The sequence below is a fragment of the Rhamphochromis sp. 'chilingali' genome (assembly GCF_963969265.1).
Source record: "Rhamphochromis sp. 'chilingali' genome assembly, chromosome: 9".
Lineage (NCBI taxonomy): Eukaryota > Metazoa > Chordata > Actinopteri > Cichliformes > Cichlidae > Rhamphochromis > Rhamphochromis sp. 'chilingali'.
The window spans coordinates 13,585,594-13,604,825 of record NC_137936.1 but is presented as its reverse complement, the minus strand read 5'-3'; the positions used below and the strand labels follow the sequence as shown (position 1 = coordinate 13,604,825).

At 41.6% G+C, this 19,232-nt stretch overlaps 1 protein-coding gene across 3 annotated transcripts in view; it reads left to right on the top strand.

Moving 5' to 3' along the window:
• tacc1 (transforming, acidic coiled-coil containing protein 1) overlaps positions 1-18,879 on the top strand; it is a 31,231-nt gene extending 12,352 nt beyond the window's left edge. The window contains exons 1-13 of one of the 3 annotated variants that reach the window (XM_080891525.1): positions 4,743-5,477; positions 7,295-7,404; positions 9,469-10,789; positions 11,597-11,660; positions 13,582-13,807; positions 14,406-14,470; positions 14,732-14,857; positions 14,944-15,020; positions 15,129-15,172; positions 16,123-16,286; positions 16,378-16,484; positions 16,616-16,736; positions 17,298-18,879. In XM_080891525.1, the coding sequence (XP_080747651.1) occupies positions 5,317-5,477; positions 7,295-7,404; positions 9,469-10,789; positions 11,597-11,660; positions 13,582-13,807; positions 14,406-14,470; positions 14,732-14,857; positions 14,944-15,020; positions 15,129-15,172; positions 16,123-16,286; positions 16,378-16,484; positions 16,616-16,736; positions 17,298-17,363 (2,652 nt within the window). In that variant the 5' untranslated portion in view covers positions 4,743-5,316 and the 3' untranslated portion in view covers positions 17,364-18,879. Of the gene's footprint in view, positions 1-4,742; positions 5,478-7,294; positions 7,405-9,468; positions 10,790-11,596; positions 11,661-13,581; positions 13,808-14,405; positions 14,471-14,731; positions 14,858-14,943; positions 15,021-15,128; positions 15,173-16,122; positions 16,287-16,377; positions 16,485-16,615; positions 16,737-17,297 lie in introns of those variants that run through there. The other 2 variants (XM_080891526.1, XM_080891527.1) reach the window with 2 other exon arrangements.
• Positions 18,880-19,232: the final 353 nt, after the last annotated feature.

Below are 19,232 nucleotides of genomic sequence, written 5' to 3'. Positions count from 1 at the left end.
GCGACCTAATCAGAGTCTGGAATAAAATCCATTTGAGATGCTTTGACCTTAAACCATTCATTATCAAACCCGTCAATGTGGCTAAATTAAAACAATTCTGTAAAGAAGACATGACCAAAATTGTGACGTCAAAGATTCATTATCAGAAATGCTTGATTGTAGTTCTTGCTCTTAAGGGTGGCAACGCCAGTTATTATGTTTAGGGGGCATTTATGTCTTTACACAGGGTGAGGTAGGCCTGAACATAACGGAAAAAACAAAACAAAAAACAAAAAAGTGTGAAATAACTCAAAACATGTTTTATATTTTAGATTCTTCAAAACAGCCACCCTTTGCTTTGATTACTGCTTTATCTCTTGGCATTATCTCGATGAGCTTTCATGTGCTCGTCACCTGTAATGGTTTTCCAACAGTCTTGATGGAGTTCCCAGAGGTGCTGAGCAATGTTGGCCCTTTTGCCTTCACTCTGCGGTCCATCCCAAACCATCTCGACTGGGTTTAGGTCAGGTGACTGTGGAAGCCAGGCCATCTGGCGCAGCACTCCATCACTCTCCTTCTTGGTCAGACAGCCCTTACATGGCCTGGGGGGGGGGGGGGGTGTTTGGGGTCATTGTCCTTTGAAAAAAATAAAATCCTGGTCCAACTAAACACAAACCAGATGGGATGGCATGTCGCTGCAGGATGCTGTGGTAGCCGTGCTGCTTCAGTGTGCCTTCAATTTTGAATAAATCTCTAACAATGCCACCAGCAAAGCACCCCCACACCATCACACCTCCTCCTCCATGCTTCACGGTGGGAACCATGCATGCATCCGTTCATCTTTTCTGCGTCACTCAAAGACAGGGCGGGTGGAACCAGAGATCTCAAATTTGGACTCATCAGACCAAAGCACAGATTTCCACTAATCTGATGTCCATTCCTTGTGTTTCTTGGCCCAAATAAATTTCTTCTGCTTGTTGCTTTTTCTTAGTAGTGGCTTCTTGACCATAAAGGCCTGATTCGAGCACTCTCCTCTGAACAGCTGATATATAGGTGTGTCTGCTACTGGAACTCTGTGTGGCATTTACCTGGGCTCTAATCTGAGGTGCTGTTAACTTGCGATTTCTGAGGCTGGTGACTCGGATGAATCTATCCTCAGAAGCAGAGGTGATTCTTGGGCTTCCTTTCCTGGGGCGGGCCTCATGTGAGCCAGGTTCATCGTAGCGCTTGATGGTTTTTCCAAATATTTTTTTCAAGACAGAGAACCAGTTTAACAATCACTTCCATGAAGTTAAGCACGTCATGGAAAAAGTCACATCGAAAGGAGCCAGTTGAGGTGGCTTGGACATCTGACAAGGATGCCTCCTGGGTGAGGTGTTCTGGGTATGTCCCACTGGGAGGAGGCCCCGGGGCAGACCAAGGACACACTGCAGAGATTATATCTCTCGGCTGGCCTGGGAACGCCTTGGTGCTCCCCCAGACAAGCTGGAGGAGGTGGCTGGGGAGAGGGAGGTCTGGGCTTCTCTGCTTAGGCTGCTGCCCCCGTGAACTGGCCCCCTGGATAAGCAGAAGAAGATGGATGGATGGGAAAAGTCAGTTTTCTGAGTAATACACAAAAAAATACCTTCATAGCAATACTGAGCCTGTTGACTATGAACCGAGACTTTACTCTATGCGTGCTTGTCATATAGCAATTACGGTAAAAAAAGATAATGCATGGTTTTTATTAAGTTTTTCACCTGATGAAATTTTGTGAAGTTTTTCTGGTTGTTATTATGCTTTTTGACCACTAGATGCCTGTGCAGTCCACTGATTCTGCAGCTTGCCAGCTCAGAGGAGCAGATTACTGAGGCGTGGTGTGACATTTGCAGTAGTTTTACTTGCACTCATCTCTGGAAGAATGTGATCACATCTTGTAGTTTTTTCTTCAGCTAGCTGTTGAAAGTGCCATGTCACATTACCGCAAGTGTGTCACTTAGAGCTTCACACATTTGCTGGCCTGACGTGTTAGTTTTCCTCACAAGGCAGAAGTAAGAAACCATTGTGCTAGCATGGGTTATTTATTTGCAGGTTCTTCCTCTCCCATTTCTGTTCCTCAAACACACACACACACACATAGCTACTGCAGTCCTGTGGCAGCGTGCTCATTATTTTCCTTCCTCTTTGTTTTCCTTCTCCTCGGCTCTTCATCCTCTGCCCTTTATGTCCCATTCTTTTTACATTAATTAATTTCCGGGAACATTCAGTTAGTTTTCTGGGATTTGCTGAGACCAAGCCATCTCTTAGTGTGTCTGCACTTATTTTAGGCTCCACAGGAATGGCTGTTATATAATCACATGGTTCCTCTATTGTCTCCCACTCTATTTATGGTGATAGAACATTTAAAGTGATGACTGTTGACACAGCCTGAATACAGTTTGCACATTTGATCTCCGCATTGTTTCCAATATCGGTTACAGCCATATTGACAAAGAGACTAAACATAAGTGTGCAGTTAGTGTATTTGTAGTAGGAAAGTCAGAATTTCAGCTGATGTGTCAGCTTAGAATAAACATCACAGTAGCGGGAGAGGCCAGATTGTTATTCTGTCTGTTACTAGTGACTTTCTGTTTTCTAGAAAATGCCTGTTGGCTACCTCGTGCTGGGCTTGAAATCTGAGCTCTTTTGAGTTGTGTTTGGATTCTGGTGGTGCTTCAGACTCCTTGGCTGAAGCTTTCTGGTCTGTGGCTGTGGCAGCCGTTAAGTATGGGGTGGTCTTTTATCTGGAGACACACCCACACATTCACACACACAGCTGCCTCATGCTGATGTTTATTGATGCCGTTTTTAGATAAGTAAAGCACTGGTCCACAAACCTCGATGGTTTGTAAATGGCAAACAAAAGATATTAGTACTCAGTTCAATGTTATTTTCTGGCTTTTTAAAAATAAAAAAAAAGATCTCAACGTATAGTTCTCATTTTATATGTATATTTTTTAGTAGGGGAGGTCATAGGCACCTTTACTTATATAACATGCTTATCCCTGTCTCGCATGCATCTTCAGAGACCCCTCACCACCGATAGAAGGAGCTATTTATAAGGTTTATAAGGTCTAAATATGCAGACTTCCTCTTCTGCACTGAAACACACCTTTGTTTCTATCACGCAAACGTGACGTAAATATCGATCAGTGATCAGGATTACCACTCGTGTAACTTGTGGGCAGATGCTAATCTATTCTCCTAGTAAAACCCAACCCAAGGTAGGACTTTGCTGCTACTCTGTGACTTTAAAAAAAAAAAAAGTAAAAATGTTGTCTTTCACAAACAAACATTTCACAGGCAAAAAAAATAAAATAAACAGATACCAACTCAAAGATAAAAGCACAAGTAGTTCTTCATGCTTGTGAGATGATGTCTTTAGTATGCAGGAACAGTTTTTGTCCTCACTCCAGGCACAATCTTTACCAGAATCAGACTGTAAATAAGCGGGTAGAAAACTCCACCCTTTCTGGTCAAATGTGGAAACTTTGAGCCTGACTGAAGCACGTCTGTGTATTTGCTCCTCGATGGGAACTTGGGAGGAGTTTAGCAGCTCAGCAGACGGACCAAGCCTTGAAGTTTCTGGCACCTTAATACAACAAGACTACAGAAATAGGATGTATTATTGTGCTGTCTGTCTGGGTGAACACAAGAAGCTTTTGCTGTTGCAGCAGGTGGTTGAAGGAGTGCAGAAAATCTACAGTAAAAACTGCTGTATGGCTCTTATTAGCCAGTTATACATGGATTTGCCACTGCCCCCTGTTCTATATGTGTATTGTGAGTGTTTTTCTTCTTTACTGACATCATTTTTTTGAGATTGTCTCTTCGTGTGATATATTAATTTACAGACATTGTCAGTAGCTTCACATCTGCAAATTAAGCAACTATGGAGCTCTGTAAGCTTTGTTTTTATAAATTCACACAACTGAGGGGATATTTCTAGACTTCTCTTGTATCTAGAACCACCTAGATCAACTTAAACTATTCTCCAGATGATCTGTTGCTGTGTTTGTCTTGTGTAAAAGTAAATAAAGGACTGATATAGTTGGCAGGATGATAGATTTTCTCAACTTTTAAGAAGTTCCCCTTTTATTGCATGTAATAAAAAAAAGCACATTTGAAATCATTGTCCTAGAAGCAAGCCACTTTTGGGTTCTCTGTAACACACACACACACACACACACACACACACACACACACACACACACACACACACACACACACACACACACACACACACACGTGTAAATATATTTCTTTTTCTGTTGGTTTTCATGGAAATGTAGTGAATGACTTTTTTGCTTTATTTAGAGGGCCATTTTATTGCTCTGTTGAGAGATTTAAGACCCAATTTTCTCCTTCTAAGTTGCTACAGTGGGGTGTTTTGTTCTTTTTACCACCCGTTCCTGACTGCGTTGAAGACTTTGGTTTCCTGCCAGTTCAGTGGTCTGAACTGCTACCTCAGACAAATTGAATCCAGCCAGGTATATCTCCTGGGGCTTTCCAACAGAAATGCAGAACTGATTCCCCTGGTCATGCATGTCTGGCTGCCACTGGATGGGAGAAACAGTTAACTGTTAAACAGTCTACAAAGGAGTGGGGGTGGGGGGGCTTTAAGATCCAGCCCCACATTCCTAACCTCTCTCTGGACTATAAAATGTGGAGCCCCAAACAGCTCTGCTCCTCCTCTACCTCCACTCCCTAGGCCTTCTCCTCCTCCTCCTCCTCCCTCGGTGTGTGTTTTGTGACTCCCTCCTTCTGCTTCAGAGTGGAAGAGCGGCCTGACAGGGACATACCATTCTTCAACCGTGGGGGAAGTCATGTAGAAGTCTAAAGAGAAGCTGCATTCATTCTTTGAGCTGACAGCTCACTGCCTTCCCCCACTGCATTTTCTGTCAGTGAGCTGTTCCGAGGTGGAGGGGAGAGTTTGTAGGGGGTTGAGAGGAGAAGAGAGTGAGCACAGCATTTGATAAACCAGCTGATCAGAGCTGAGGTATTCAGCCACAGAGACAGAGGGAGAGAGAGCGACAGAGACGAGAGCGTGACTGGAAATAAGAATAAGAAGGGCAGAGAACGCAGCTCAAGTCTTTGTAATTTTGAGATTAGTGCTATACAAGTTGGGTAGTGTAAAAATGTGTAGTTCCCTTCATGGGAAACTGAGAAGTGTGAGAAGTGGGAACCTCTATAGAAAGATGTGAGAGCTGTTGGTTGGGTGGAAACCTGAGGAAGAATCAGAAAAGGATCAGTCAAGTGCTGGAAACCAATCCACAGCTATCGGTGAGAGAGGGTCAGAGGACCCTGCTGGAATAAAGAGTGATGTCTTGGCTCTCACCCGTGTCATGGGCTAAATGGACATGGACGGCAGTGCGCGGGGGAGAGGGAGAGGAGGATGAAGACGGGCAGGAGGCCAGCGAGGAGAGGGAGCAACGTGGAGAGAGAGTAGACGAAGACGAGGAGGAGAGATCTCAAGGCTGCAGGCAAGTGTTGCACTGGAGCCCCCGTGACTACTGATAGGGTGGCTCACACAGTTTTATTTACCTGCTCGTCGGCCTGTCAGGTTGAAGAATCTCTGCTGTTTTAAGGGTTTGATGAAATAGGCCGAGGAAAGGGAGGAGGAGAAAAAATATTGGTGTCATTTTTTATATTTCGCGTGCTGCGTTGTCCTGCAGGGCGGACACATTTGTGGTGTGGCTGTGCTTTCGATTGTCACCACGTTTGAGTGTTTTTCTTAGACTCACTGGCACGTTGTCAGATCTGTACAAGAACGCACACACTCACACTGCACAGGCAGGTAGCTCAACGAGGTAATCATTGCTCAGATCACACAAACACGACAGGCTCCCAAGTTATCAGGTCCTCGTGTACCTGCTTTGACACTATGGATACTTACTATTGCTCCAAGTAAGCTCACAACTGTTTCCACTCTTGCACACTCAACTAGACACAATATCCTGTCATCGGGTATCAAGTAATCAAATGACAAAATCCATGTTTACTATCCTGTGAAATTAGATTCAACCAGAGCAACAGCAATTCTTACTGCTAGATCTAATCGAATGATGCAATGTTATAAAATCACACATCATTTTATTCTGTTTTAATGTTCATATTCTGATTTAATACATCATTTACAGCTTGGATGTTACAGTTTCATACTTCATACCCCATGATTCTAGCAATGTAACAGGAAATAGTGGGCTGGCTTACTTGCACTTCCTCTTCCTCTATGTATCTTTCACTTTATCTGTATTTCACTCCTTCACCAGTTCAGACAATACTGAATCTTTCCAAGGCATAATGCAACAGCAGAGGATAATAGCTGGGACAGTGGCACATTTAAGTTGCAATAAAATGTGATTTTTATATTTGATTTTTGTTACTCAGAATCCTCTAGATGTCAAACTTAATTTACATCATGCGTCACTTGTGAAATGGCTCTTCCTTTCAGTGTAGGTTTAAATATGCATTGTCACTTGCAGATATCTTTATATAAGAAAAACATGTACATTTTCAATATTTCATCTCAGCTCATTAAGAAATGCTGCTGTAGTAAATGAAAAGACGTCTGTCAGCACAATTCTTTGACCTTAAATTATAAGCAATGAATGCTTAAAATTTTAGAAAGAAATTCTGGTTGCTTGTTGCCCTGACTGTCCTGTAATTGTGAAAAGGAACAAAGAAAATGAAAAAAAAAAACATGAATTTTTCTCTTATTTAATTGTTTATCAATTACTTAATTACTTTGCTGTGTTATGATTTTCCATGGAGCAGTTTTTTATAAGTAAAATTAATTTTAACAATTTGTTTGCCCTCCTTTACATCTCCCAAAGACCGACAATGCGCAGTTTTTGTTGGGCCAGTTCTGGTCCCAGGCCTAATGTTTAACACCCCTGCTCTAAATCAATATAGAAATCATTTCCGGTTATTCTGTAGTACTATTAACCCCCAGGTGGTGATGCTACCACCAGGGGGTTGCAAGATGTTGTATTTTCACCTCTTCATGCTTCTAAAAAGTATTTATTTATGTAGCACAAGAGGCGAATTCCACCCTTGGTCTGACCTGGGACTATCTGTACATTATGATACCATGAATCAATATAGTGCATCTGTTTTTTTTGTTTTGTTTGGTTTGGTTTTCATTTTTATTTGTCTTTCATTTTTATTTTTGGCAGCAGGAGTTTTTCTGTCTCGTGCTCTCTGTTTTTGTAATATGATCACTTCTGTGCTCCTTTCTAATGTTTTGAATGTTTTAATCTTTCTCTCTCTCATATGTATCTCTCGCTGACTACCACAGCTCTGACTCAGAGGGTCATTTTGGCACTCCTGAGGCAGCGACTCCTGTCCGCGCCCCGCCGACCATCCCAGGAGAGCTGGAGAACAACAACTCTGATGCAGACAAAACAGGTGAGGCCAACAGCAGACAGACAGAAATGCGATGATGAGAAGCTGTCCACTGTAACATCTTAACAGCAGTAGCTCTACAATATTCAACATATGAGAAGAAATGCGTGTTCGAGTGCACAACACAAAGCAGTAGCTTCAAGGTTGCCATGGAAACAAGGGTAGATGCTTCACTAAATGCTCAGGTGTCACATTTGTGTTTATCTTCATAGTCAACAAGAGGGACATGTGTTTAGAGTGTGTCAACAAAATAATGTTTTTTTAATGCTAAAATGAACGTTTGTGTGATTGAGTAATGACTTACGATGTGGGGTACAGACAAGCAGTCAAATGCAGAATGCACTTCATTAAACATAATTAAGGTTAATACCTGAAGGTGGCCAAATATGCTCTGCATGCTTGGTATGTAAGTTGGTTTGCAGATGAGGAACGATTTTGGGTGTGATGAAGCCTTGACTTTGTCCTTTGAATCACCAAAAGGAGGAGCCTGTAGCAGAGTGTGGGAAAGGCCTTTGCTCTGGAATTCAACAGGTTCAACAAAAGCTTCATCTAAAGCCCCGCCCTGCTTTGTAGTAGTCACTGACAGAGGTCAGTATGAAGGGAGCACAAAGCAAGCCATGGGCCCAAAGCTATCATGCTTTGGGCCCATGTTGATTTTTAGTAGTCCTCATATTTGTGTGGCTGTTGTGGTTTTAGTAGGATTAAGTCCATCCTGTAAAACAGCTCCAACAACATTTTATAAAAGAGTAAGTTGCAAAGGTCAGAAAGTGTGGAGAGAGGAGGGAGTTTCCATTCAAACTGCAAACATCTCTCCCTACAGCTGTTTCTAAGTTTGATCTCGGGCAGGGAGGAGCTGAAGCATCTCTGGAAACATCGTTGAAAGTAAACATGCTAATGCCAGTGTTTGCCTATGTCCATCCAAAGTCTCCATTACTACATCAGCATCTGCGTGATGACAGTTTATAACTATTTTATGGGTGTGCAACTCACTTTAGATGACGGACCATATAAGCCCAATTTGATCTCAGCGGGGTTAAATGAATCACTACTATATTATAACCTATTAAACTGTTTTCTGTTGACAATGTAACTGAGATGCAATCTCAGGGAAATTTTCTCCACACTGACTCAGTGGGCTTTATTTACAAGTGTACAGATCACAGTCGATCTACAAGAACCGAAAACCATCACGTGTAGAGAATTTTGGATCTGCATAACAACAGTTTTTAATACTACTGTAGCTTAATATATTACTTTAATCTTTAGGATTCAAACAGCGTCTATAGATCAATAAAAGTAGGATTAATTAGGGTTATGTATTAAGTATTAATGAGGACCTTTTGGTAGTGTGGTTTTGCCCTTCTCTCTTATCTGCAGAGTTAAAGGTGTGGTCACAGTTAGAGATGTGACTGACATCTGCCTGGGGTCACTACAAGTACAGATCACTGCCTATACTATTTAAGGCACATATGACATTTTATCAGATAGATAATTTTCATGTTATTGGTGAAACAGGCAGTGCAGCTTAGTGAGATCTACCTGACATGACAAGCGCCACCAACAGAGTTTATATTTGTACTAAAGGAGTCAAAAGTGACACTTTGGCGACATCCGACTGGAACTGGGTAGAAGTATCGGCAGGCTTTGCTTGTTTCCTGGCAACATAATGTTACATGAACACGGCGAGTATGACAAGCGTGCTGAAATATGCTGTGGTCTCAAAATCTTCCCTTGAGCTAATGATTGCGCCACAGCAGCCACCATCACTACTGTCTAAAACACACACAACATGATAAACCACTCCACCTTTTTAATTTTATTTTCATATGCATGAGTTTGTACAAATGTCATGGCCCTCATAGTAACATATTACCATGGCAACAGCAGCAATTGGAACAGTTGGCTGGTGACTAACCTGCTTTCAGAGAGCCAATCAGATATCACTGACATCTGAGCTGGCGTGTTATTAAAGAGAACAGCACTGGCAGCAGGAGTGTGTATTAATTTTTAAGACTTGTTTTGGTTTTATGATTAATTCTGGTGTTTTGGGTCTCATTTCTTCCACAGAGTTGGAGCAGGAGGAGAACCTGATAGTGACTGCTCCTGTCAGGGATCAGGACACTCTGCTCAGCCACAACATGGGTCAGGATGAGCCTGCAGTCCCCATGGGTGGCCCGCTCGAAATAAACATTCAGACCCTAGAAGAAGAACAAACAGTGAAATTTCCAGCAGATTTGGGCTCTTTGCCTGCTGCTGATTTATCCACACAGAAGGAAGTGGCTCCATCCTCTGAGTCATCCCAAGTCCCAGCTACTCTTCTAGCAGCTGATCCAGTCCCAGATCTGGCTTCAGCTCTAGGTCCTGCTCTTTCCTCAGAACCAGATTCAATCCTGAGCAGTGAACCTGAAATCCTCTCAGCTCCAGAGCCCCTTGAGGAGAAACCTCCTGCTCAACCAGAGGCACAATACAATGGCCTGTCCAACGAGGCAGAGCCTACTCAAAAGAGTAAAACGAGGAAATCCAAACCTCCGTCTCTGAAAATGAAGTCCTCGCTGAATAACGCTGCTAACACAAACGAGGAAGAAGAGCTTCCTGTCCCTAAGGTCACATATAACTTTGACCTTTTGGATGAGAGCTTTAACCCATTCACCAGCGGCGGATCAAAAATCCAAAACTCTCCCCCACCGTGTGAACCGGGCTCTTTCCCCAGACTCGAGCCACTCGGAGAGGCCAGCTCAGCAGCACAAGCACACTCGGAAACAACAAATCCATCATCTGAGGTTAAGCCCATGATGATGGAGTTTGGCCTGGATGAAGGACCAGCCAGCAGACCTCCTCCAAAGAACCTAGGAGGGAAAAAGACAATCAGTAAACTTGCTACAAAGAAGCAGAAGCCCAAAGGATCCGAGGCTTCCTGCAAACCTGAACCAGAACCCACAGTGTTAGAAACACTTTCACAGCCAGCACCAGAACCAGTCCCCCAGTCTATACCAGAGCCAGTTTCAGAGCCTGATCTGGAAGTTTCTCTTCCAGTTTCAGACTCTTCTACACCTTTGAACTTGGACGATGTTCCTATTCTTAAGACAGGATCATATAACTTTGATCCCAGTCAGTCAGATGACCCAAACTTCAATCCATTTGGTAGCAATAGCAAGGTGAATAACTCTCCAGTGCTTCCTAGAAGCTCCTACAGCTTTGACCCGGACAATATTGATGTTTCTGTGGACCCTTTTAAACCTTCAAAATCTCTGAGCAACGAGGACACGTCCAGTACCTCGTCTCTGCCGGAGAAAAAAGTAAAAGAAGGAGAGAAACAAAAGGCAAGGCAACCTCAGGTGGAGAAGAAAGTGAGGCAGATTCCCAAGAAAAACAAAGAGAGAACAATCAAGTAAGTCTCAAAAACATGAAAACCTTCTTTCTTGCCCCATGAGCTCGAAGCTCTGAGGTCATAACATTATCACCGATACACTGGATATTCACACAGTTCTCAAACGTGTTATATTCAGACTCTCAAAGTGCTGTTACAGCTGTAGCCATTGGACCAGTTTCAGCTTTTCCATGTCTGTTGGCATCTTGTGTTTATTGCCAAACTTTATCTGCTGATTATTAAAAATGCTGAGCCAAGCACCTCCAGTCGCTCACTTGCTCTCCTTTGTCTCTTGTTCTTTGTTCCCTTATCAAAATCCCTCCTTCACTTGCTTAATCCCTTTCATCCTTCATCTTTCCTCCCCCTCGTCTGTCGTGCAACCCGTAAACTTTTCTGCTTTTGTCCTATTCTATTGGCCTCAGGACATCTGAACAAGTCAAGTTTCTCTGTTTTCTGTTGTAAGTACTGATGCACGTTTCTCTCACGCATGCTTGCTTCGCATTTTACTCTCATCGTGGTATGCGCTGCAACAGGACCGGCTTACAAAGAAGCATGTGAGGGCAATATATGTCTTCCTCACTTTCATTTCACATGTTAGAGATGTATGTTACATCTTGTGAGCTCTCCAGATGTTTAGCAGCACCACTATGATTCTACATGTGTGTATGTGCATCACTGGTCTTTCTTTGATATCTGGCTAAACACCAAAGCAGAGAAATGCTCACAGCTCAATGGTTGTGGAAACAGTGTGTGTTAATTAAAGTGTCACAGCACGTTTAGTCTATAGATTGTAACTTCTTGCATTATTTTTTTGTGCTTGTTTTGTAGGAATTCCTGTAAAGTAGAGAAATACGATGAAAGCCAGTCCTTGGTCCTTGACGTGTGTAATCAGGTAATATAAGTGTTTGTGAGGATGTGTGTATGTGTGTGCGACTGCTTCACCTTACTGCAGTGACACCGCAATGTTCATTATTCAGCAGCTCTGTCCACCATCACCTCTGAACACACACACACACACACACACACACACACACACACACACACACACACACACACACACACACACACACACACACACACACACACACACACACACACACACAGTGAGAGCGAGAGACAGAGAGGGAGTCACAGAAGCATCAGCAGTGTCTCCAGCTCTGCAGTACTGTCTTGGCATGCTGACAAAATTGTGACTTATCACTCTGCAGTCAACATATTAGTCTCCTGCTTCCACCTGTCCTCAGCAGCAACACCTTCATCATCCTCAGGAGAAATCCTGAAGATATGGCGTCACTACAGAATACTTAACTTACTTTAACAATATTGTGAAGATCTTCATTGTTATCTCACTGGAACTGCTTGCTGCTGACCTAAAATATACCGTGTAAAAAATGCCCATGTAACGGGCTAGGATCTGTTCCTTTGTACAAGGAGGAATGGGTGGAGAAGTGCCAGAGTCCTGTGAAAATCACCTCCATCAGGCCACTCATGATGATGTTTCTGACCAAACGATCAGTAATGTGGCATGGCTTCAGGCCCCTAAGAGCAGTCAGGGTACTGTTAACTGGCTAACGCGTGGAGGTCTCTGTTAACCCCCACGTTGGCCCTCTATATCTCTCCTCATGTAAGAGCCCTTCTCAGTCTTAAGTGCCTCCACACACTTAAGACTGTGCTAGGGGACACAGCAAACCTTCCTTCTGGACTACCCGTGGCACCCGAATAAGCTACAGGTATTGTTTCATGGTACTGGTAGTGAGAAGGACAAAAAGCAAAATAACTAAAATAAAATACAAATACATGGTATTAAAAACTAAACTAAAACTAAACATTTTCAAACAATAAAAGCTAAATGGAAATAAGCAAATCAACTCTGGAAACTAAAGTGAAACTTCAGCAAATTAAAAGCAAAAAGTCGAAGAGAAAATTTACAAAATCTAATGAGAAAATGGAAAACTACAACAATTCTGACCTATGACTCATTAAAGCATAAAAATGCACCTTATCTGGTAGATGAACCAGTGTTGTGTCTATGCATACAGAAAACTTTGTTACTAGCAGTCTTTCACAAAAAAATTTGATTTGTTCTCATTTCTATAACTGAATCTACAAAAAATGCCAAAGATACCACAGTTCAATGAGCATGATAATATACTGATTAAATAACATTTTGGCACCAACACAGTGTGTCCCAACAATCAATTACCCCCAAACTTGGCATATTTCATCATGGTGTGCAGCTTATCCTTAAAAGAATGAAAGAAACTGGACAAATGAAGAAAAAAAGAAAAGGTAGCTGCCCTAAAAAACTATCTACAGCAGATGAACGTTCTTAAAAAAAACAGCAAGACTCCAGCAAAGACCTGAATCGAGAACCGAGAGATGCATCTGACGCTTCAGTTGATCGACCTACAGTTCACTGGATCCTCGTTAGAAATGGACTCAGCACAAGGGTGGCTGCCAAGAAGCTGGGAAACAGGGAGAAAGGCTGAGGCATGGCAAGTTGCACAAGAACCAAACTGAAAGGGCCAAAAGGTCTGATTGAGTGATGAATCCAAATGTGACAAATTTTTGGTCTGAATAGTTATCAATCATTATGCTGGAGGCATAGTCAGGACTTTTGCACAGTACTAGTGCCTAAAGTGATATTTTGTGCCCACGCATTCACCAACAGTGCCTTTAGGCTGTGTGTGTGTGTGTGTGTGTGTGTGTGTGTGTGTGTGTGTGTGTGTGTGTGTGTGTGTGTGTGTGTGTGTTGGGAAGGGGGGGGGGGGCTTCAGAATCTCATAAATAGAATAAATTCCACTGTGATGCAGGATATATGTACAGATACCTCGCTCTCCCATGTCCAGGATGAGGATGAAGTGGTGGTACAGACCCCAGAAATCACTCAGCGAGTTCATCATGCCACTGATGAGGAGAAACTGGCCTCCACTTGTATGATGGGACAGACAACAGACAGCCAGCAGGAGAGAGAGGAGCCAGAATGCAATAAAGCACCTGCAAAAAAGCAGCTAAGCAGTGATCCAGTGATAATGGATGGTAAGCTCTACAGTGACATTTGTACAGACATGGCCTATTTCTGTTTAGAAGTATGAGTATTTAAGTATTTAAGACGGTAATATAGAGTGAACGGAGGCTTTGCTTGGATAGAACTTGGCTAAAAGTTAAGGTAACGTCTGAGGACAATGTTTTTAAGTCAAAAAGCACAATATCTTAGATTTTCTTTTAAATCAGCCTCAGTGGAAAGGATGCTTACACAGCAAGTTCTATTAATAAAACTGATAAGACGATGTGAACGAGGAAGGTGATGCGGTTACATAATTTTCTCAACAACTACTGCGTCACGCTTAAGGGAGGGGAAGAAAAATGTACCAGGCATGCTCAGCAGTATTCTGTCCTGGATAAAAGAAATGTATAAATACTACACTGGGCAGTATTTATACTGCTCCCCACAGTTGTGCATAAGGACCAGCCATGCAGTCTTTTCAATAAAAAAAACAAAAACAAAAAGCACAGAACTAGACAAATAGTAAGTATGAACTCTTTACTTCATGTGCATTTGATTGTTTTTGAAAACTGTGATATGGATAGTTACAGTAGTTTTTCTTATTGAGTTACGTGTTTGATCTTGTCAAAGGTTCTGAGACAAAGGTTGCAGACCAGCTGGAGGAGAAGGACAGCTTCAGCCTGAAAGATGATATAGTAAGTGGACTATAGGAACAATAGCAAGGGGGTATAAATATTTTAGCATGACAGGATTGTTTTTCATTGTCAGCTGTTCTTCGGGTTAGCAATAACAGGTCCAACTATGCTCTCATTCATAGCTATTTCTGCTCAATGAATCACAATATTTGTCTAAGATAACATCACTTGCACCTTATGGCCAAACCAGATTTTGTAATATTTATTGTAGTGTAGCTACTTGCCTCAAAACAGCCTCAAACAATATGTTTCCTTCCACAGAGTGCGATGTCCACAACAACAAAACTGACCTGCAATGAGGGCCCTGACACAGCAGCCCTGTTCCAGGACAGCGTGCCTCTGAGCGAGATGGACAAAGCTGCAGTGCTAACCCTGATCAGAGAAGAGGTAAAAGGGCCGGTTGTTATTATGCTCAACTGTTTATTTTTGATCATAGCTGGGTTTTTAATTTTATGTCTCTCCTGTCTAAACAGATCATCGTTAAAGAGATTGAGGTCAATGAATGGAAGAGAAAATATGAAGAAAGTCGAGCAGAGGTTATGGAAATGAGGTACGAGGCATTTGTTTGTCTGAGTGCTCCTGTCTATGTTATATTAAACACAATTGAACATGTGAAAACAAAGATGACAGTAACTGCTTTGGGTTTTTATTCTGACAGGAAAATAGTTGCAGAATATGAGAAAACAGTCGCACAGATGATTGGTAAGTTGCTGCCACCTAGTGGTGATTTTGCTCTCCATGAATTTGTTATTATCCACTACGTTACTGCTCCAACAACTGTGTGACTTCTTCAAACAAACCCCCAAATCAGATGTACATTTTGTTTCTCTGATCTATGTGGATATTTATACAAAAAGGAAACCATCATGTATCCATTACACGTCGTTTTTGCGCAACCGCCATCAGACTATTCAATTCATAATGTACATCATAACAGATGCATGGATGCAATGCAACAGCTGAGCACACTTCAGCCGTGCATTTTATTTTGTATATGTTTTTTTACTTCTTTTTTTTTTTTAACATTCTATGCATATAATCTACACGTGTAATACCAACCTACTGTGTAATAGACAGTCTAATAGGCTGCAGTCTTTTTAATTTGTTTTTAACAGCCTATAGGTAATATGTAAGGCTGTATTACAGTTACAGTGTGGTGGAACAGAACAGCACAGTCAGTGGCTTCAGTCTTTTTTTGGGGGGGGGGTTGCCTTATTGGTCAACGGCTATAAAAAATAAAGTGTCAGGTTTCACTTTAGACCTGTGCTGCTATCAGCTCGACCTTTTACTTCCATCTGCTGTCTGACATTTTTCACCAGCATGACCTGTTGTTGACTTTCAAGCCAAGTACATTACACTGTATACCCATATAAATAGCCTGTTGTTTTCTATGTTTCTGTTGTTGTTGCACTGACCTTAAACTGAGGACCACCACTAACCAGAAAAGCTAGGAGTCCCACTCTAGCCTGGGATTAATCTTGTATTTATTTGTTACTTTGGAAAAAACACAGCATTGTCATAAAACATTATTTCTAAACTGTCTATTCTGGATTTTTAATGTGCACTCATGTGTTATCGCATTACACTGTTTTGTCTCACAGCTGTTGTGTGTTTTTGGCCCTTATTTTATACTCTGGCTCATTTATTTACAGAGGATGAGCAGCAGCAGAAGACCCTGTCATGTAGTAAGTCAGTGAGACAGCTGACCTTAGAGAGAGATCAGGCCCTGGCTGACCTCAACTCAGTGGAGCGCTCCTTTGCTGACCTCTTTAGGCGGTATGAGAACATGAAGGGAGTCTTGGAGGGCTTTAAGAAGGTCAGTAGAGTCTCAGTATGAATCACATGAGAAGCTGTGTGGGCCACCTTCGCATAACTTGACTAGACCTGTTTTACATGTGTCTCTCCAGAATGAGGAGGTGCTAAAGAAGTGTGCTCAAGACTACCTGATGCGGATCAAGCAAGAGGAGCAGCGATATCAAACCCTCAAAATCCACGCTGAGGAGAAACTCGACAAGTAAGTCTGCAATTTAGGCTTCCAAGATTTCATTTCTATTCAAATACTGACTCCTGAAATTCCATTTACATTTCAAAGCTAGGCATCATTTCTCATTCTGACATTGTCTGACATCGTTTCTTCTGTAACAGGGCCAGTGAGGACATAGCCCAGGTACGTGCCAAGGCAAACGGTGAGAGTGTGGCCCTAAACGCAAGCCTGAGAAAGGAGCAGATGAAGGTGGAGTCACTTGAAAGAGCTGTCCTTCAGAAGGTAGGATAAGAGCAAATTTAATTAAAATGATCTGACTGTGTTTAACTGTGTTAGTGATGGAAAATTGTGCTGAAAAACCTAGGTAATTAAGACTGAAAGCTCTACTGGGTCTTGTCTGTGTGCTGAACACACTTTTCATTTTCTTCTGCAAAAAGATGTCAAACAAGACGAGTTTAAGCACCAGTGTCTGACTGTTGAATGAACTGCTGTTTGCAGTCATTTTTTCTGGAAGTTTTTAGTCACTGCTTCACGCAAATCCTGATGTTTCCTGTCACTTCTTTTTTATTTGGGTTAATCTTCAAGATAGTGAAAGGGATGATTTCCTGTTTTCCTTATTTTACTTCTATAAATAGAACACAGTCCAGCAGAATAGTGATTTTAAATGCACTTAATTTACAATGATCTGAACTGCCCACTAGAGGGCAATGTTCTGTTTACTTAAAGCAAAATCGTCAAAAGAAGGACAAGCTGCAGAGTCCCACTAACTCCATAAATTCTGAATGGCTTATATGTTTAAGTTTTAGCACATTTAACTCTAATTTTTTTTTCTGTCTTTTACAGAATCAAGAGATTGAAGAGCTCACCAAGATCTGTGATGAACTGATCGCCAAACTGGGAACAGAATAGGACGCCTTTCATCAAACTATGTGGCTCTTAATTGCTTCCTCTTCAGCTCCAGATTTTTCTCACAACAACATCTGCTTTAAATCTTTTACATGATCATAGATCAGGCACATTGCAACTTTCATTGCTTGTTTGTTTAAATATACAGTATATTACTGAAGGACAGTATGGTTGCACTTGCTCATTTTCTCCTTTCAGACTGAAATACGATGAGAGTACAACTATTGTTGTGTTAGTCATGTCAGGACCATTGAAGAAGCACACAATTATAACAGGATGTAATGTTGTTGTTTGTTTTTTTTAATAAGTCACTCAATGATTTGTAAACCTTTGCTTCAGGATTTACAGTAAAGTATCATTTTACGTTTCTGGGATTTACCCATTTTCAAGGGTTGTCTCATCACGTCTCGTCTCATAAGGATTTTCCACCCCCATTTTACACTGCATGTGTGCAGGAGCTAAGGGAAAAGATGACGCTGGCAGGGATGCATGCACATTTTCTTTACACCAGAGCACATTTATACTGCAATTAACTGCGTTAATAATACAATCCATGTGCTGAGTGCCTAAATGGATCATTTTGTATAGTTTTCAGGTCATTTATCTCAGATTAAGTAAGTTGCCTTTCAGTTTGTATTTCTTATTTCACAGGTTTACACAGTGTGTCCTTCAGTTATACGTGGGTTTACATTAAGCTGTTTTTGAATCTTGGGGATTGTTAAATATAAAGAGCACTTCAAAAGAATCAAATATTAAATCCAAGTTTTTAATCACTTTGATGATACTTTGACTTTAATATTGTAAAACCTGCTTTTATTATGCTCTAGTACAAAACCATGTGGCATGTTTCATTTTCGACTGCTCTGCGTTTGAGTGTGGAAAAGTTACCAGTTGCCATAAAAATTATTTGGGGTTGTGTCCATATTTTATTTATGAGCCAAAACATTGCTTGTGCCTTTTGAGAGAAAACAAAAGAAAGACAAACAGGTTTATTTTTTTTCTTTGTGCAGTTGTTTCCAAGCTGTTTGCAAAGAGTACTGTAGTCAGTGTATTTCTTGTATGATTGAACTGCAGTCAGTTGCAGTGGATTTGCAGTTTCAGTGCTATCACCTTCAGCAATAGATCAGCGAGGCCTGTTGGGTTCATTGTACATCTTTTGCTGTATCAATATTTTCTGGTCTGATTTCACTTGAATAAGCACACGAGTGCATTTTTGGTCCGAAGTGTATAAAAGACACATTTTGTACAGTAGCCTTCATTACATCAGCACAATCAATTGCCAAATGTCACAGCAAAATGAAGTGGGTTTCAGTGTGACCTCATGTCCCGTCGTGGTGGTGTTAACATTAGTTGGAAGGTGCTTTTAAAATTCACAGTTATAGTACATTTTATACTTTATAAAAAGAGTATTCATAATTGTGTTGCTAATGTTTGTAAAACGAAAGAATTACGTATACTCAGATTGTATGTCAACTGTTATATTTTGTGCATTCCTTAATAAATGGTTAAGATTTAATAATATGCCACTCTCCTTCTTGGTCACAATCATTTAAGCTCGTTTAAATCATCAGCTTCCGTTGTAGCAATAAATAAATGAAAACAGAGGCAAGCTAAATAGGAGTCATTGCCTACTTGCATGGCCAGTCTGTCGCAGGGCCAACACACAGGGACAGGCAACCATTTGCACTCATATTCACTCGCACATTCACAGCTAGTTGCAATTTGGATTATCCAAATAACCTATCCCAAGCTGCATGTCTTTGCACGGTGGGAGGAAGCCGGAGGACCTGGAGGGAACCCATGCAAACACCGTGAGAACATGCACACAGAAAGACCCCGGCCTGATGGTGGAATTGAACGCAGGACCTTCTT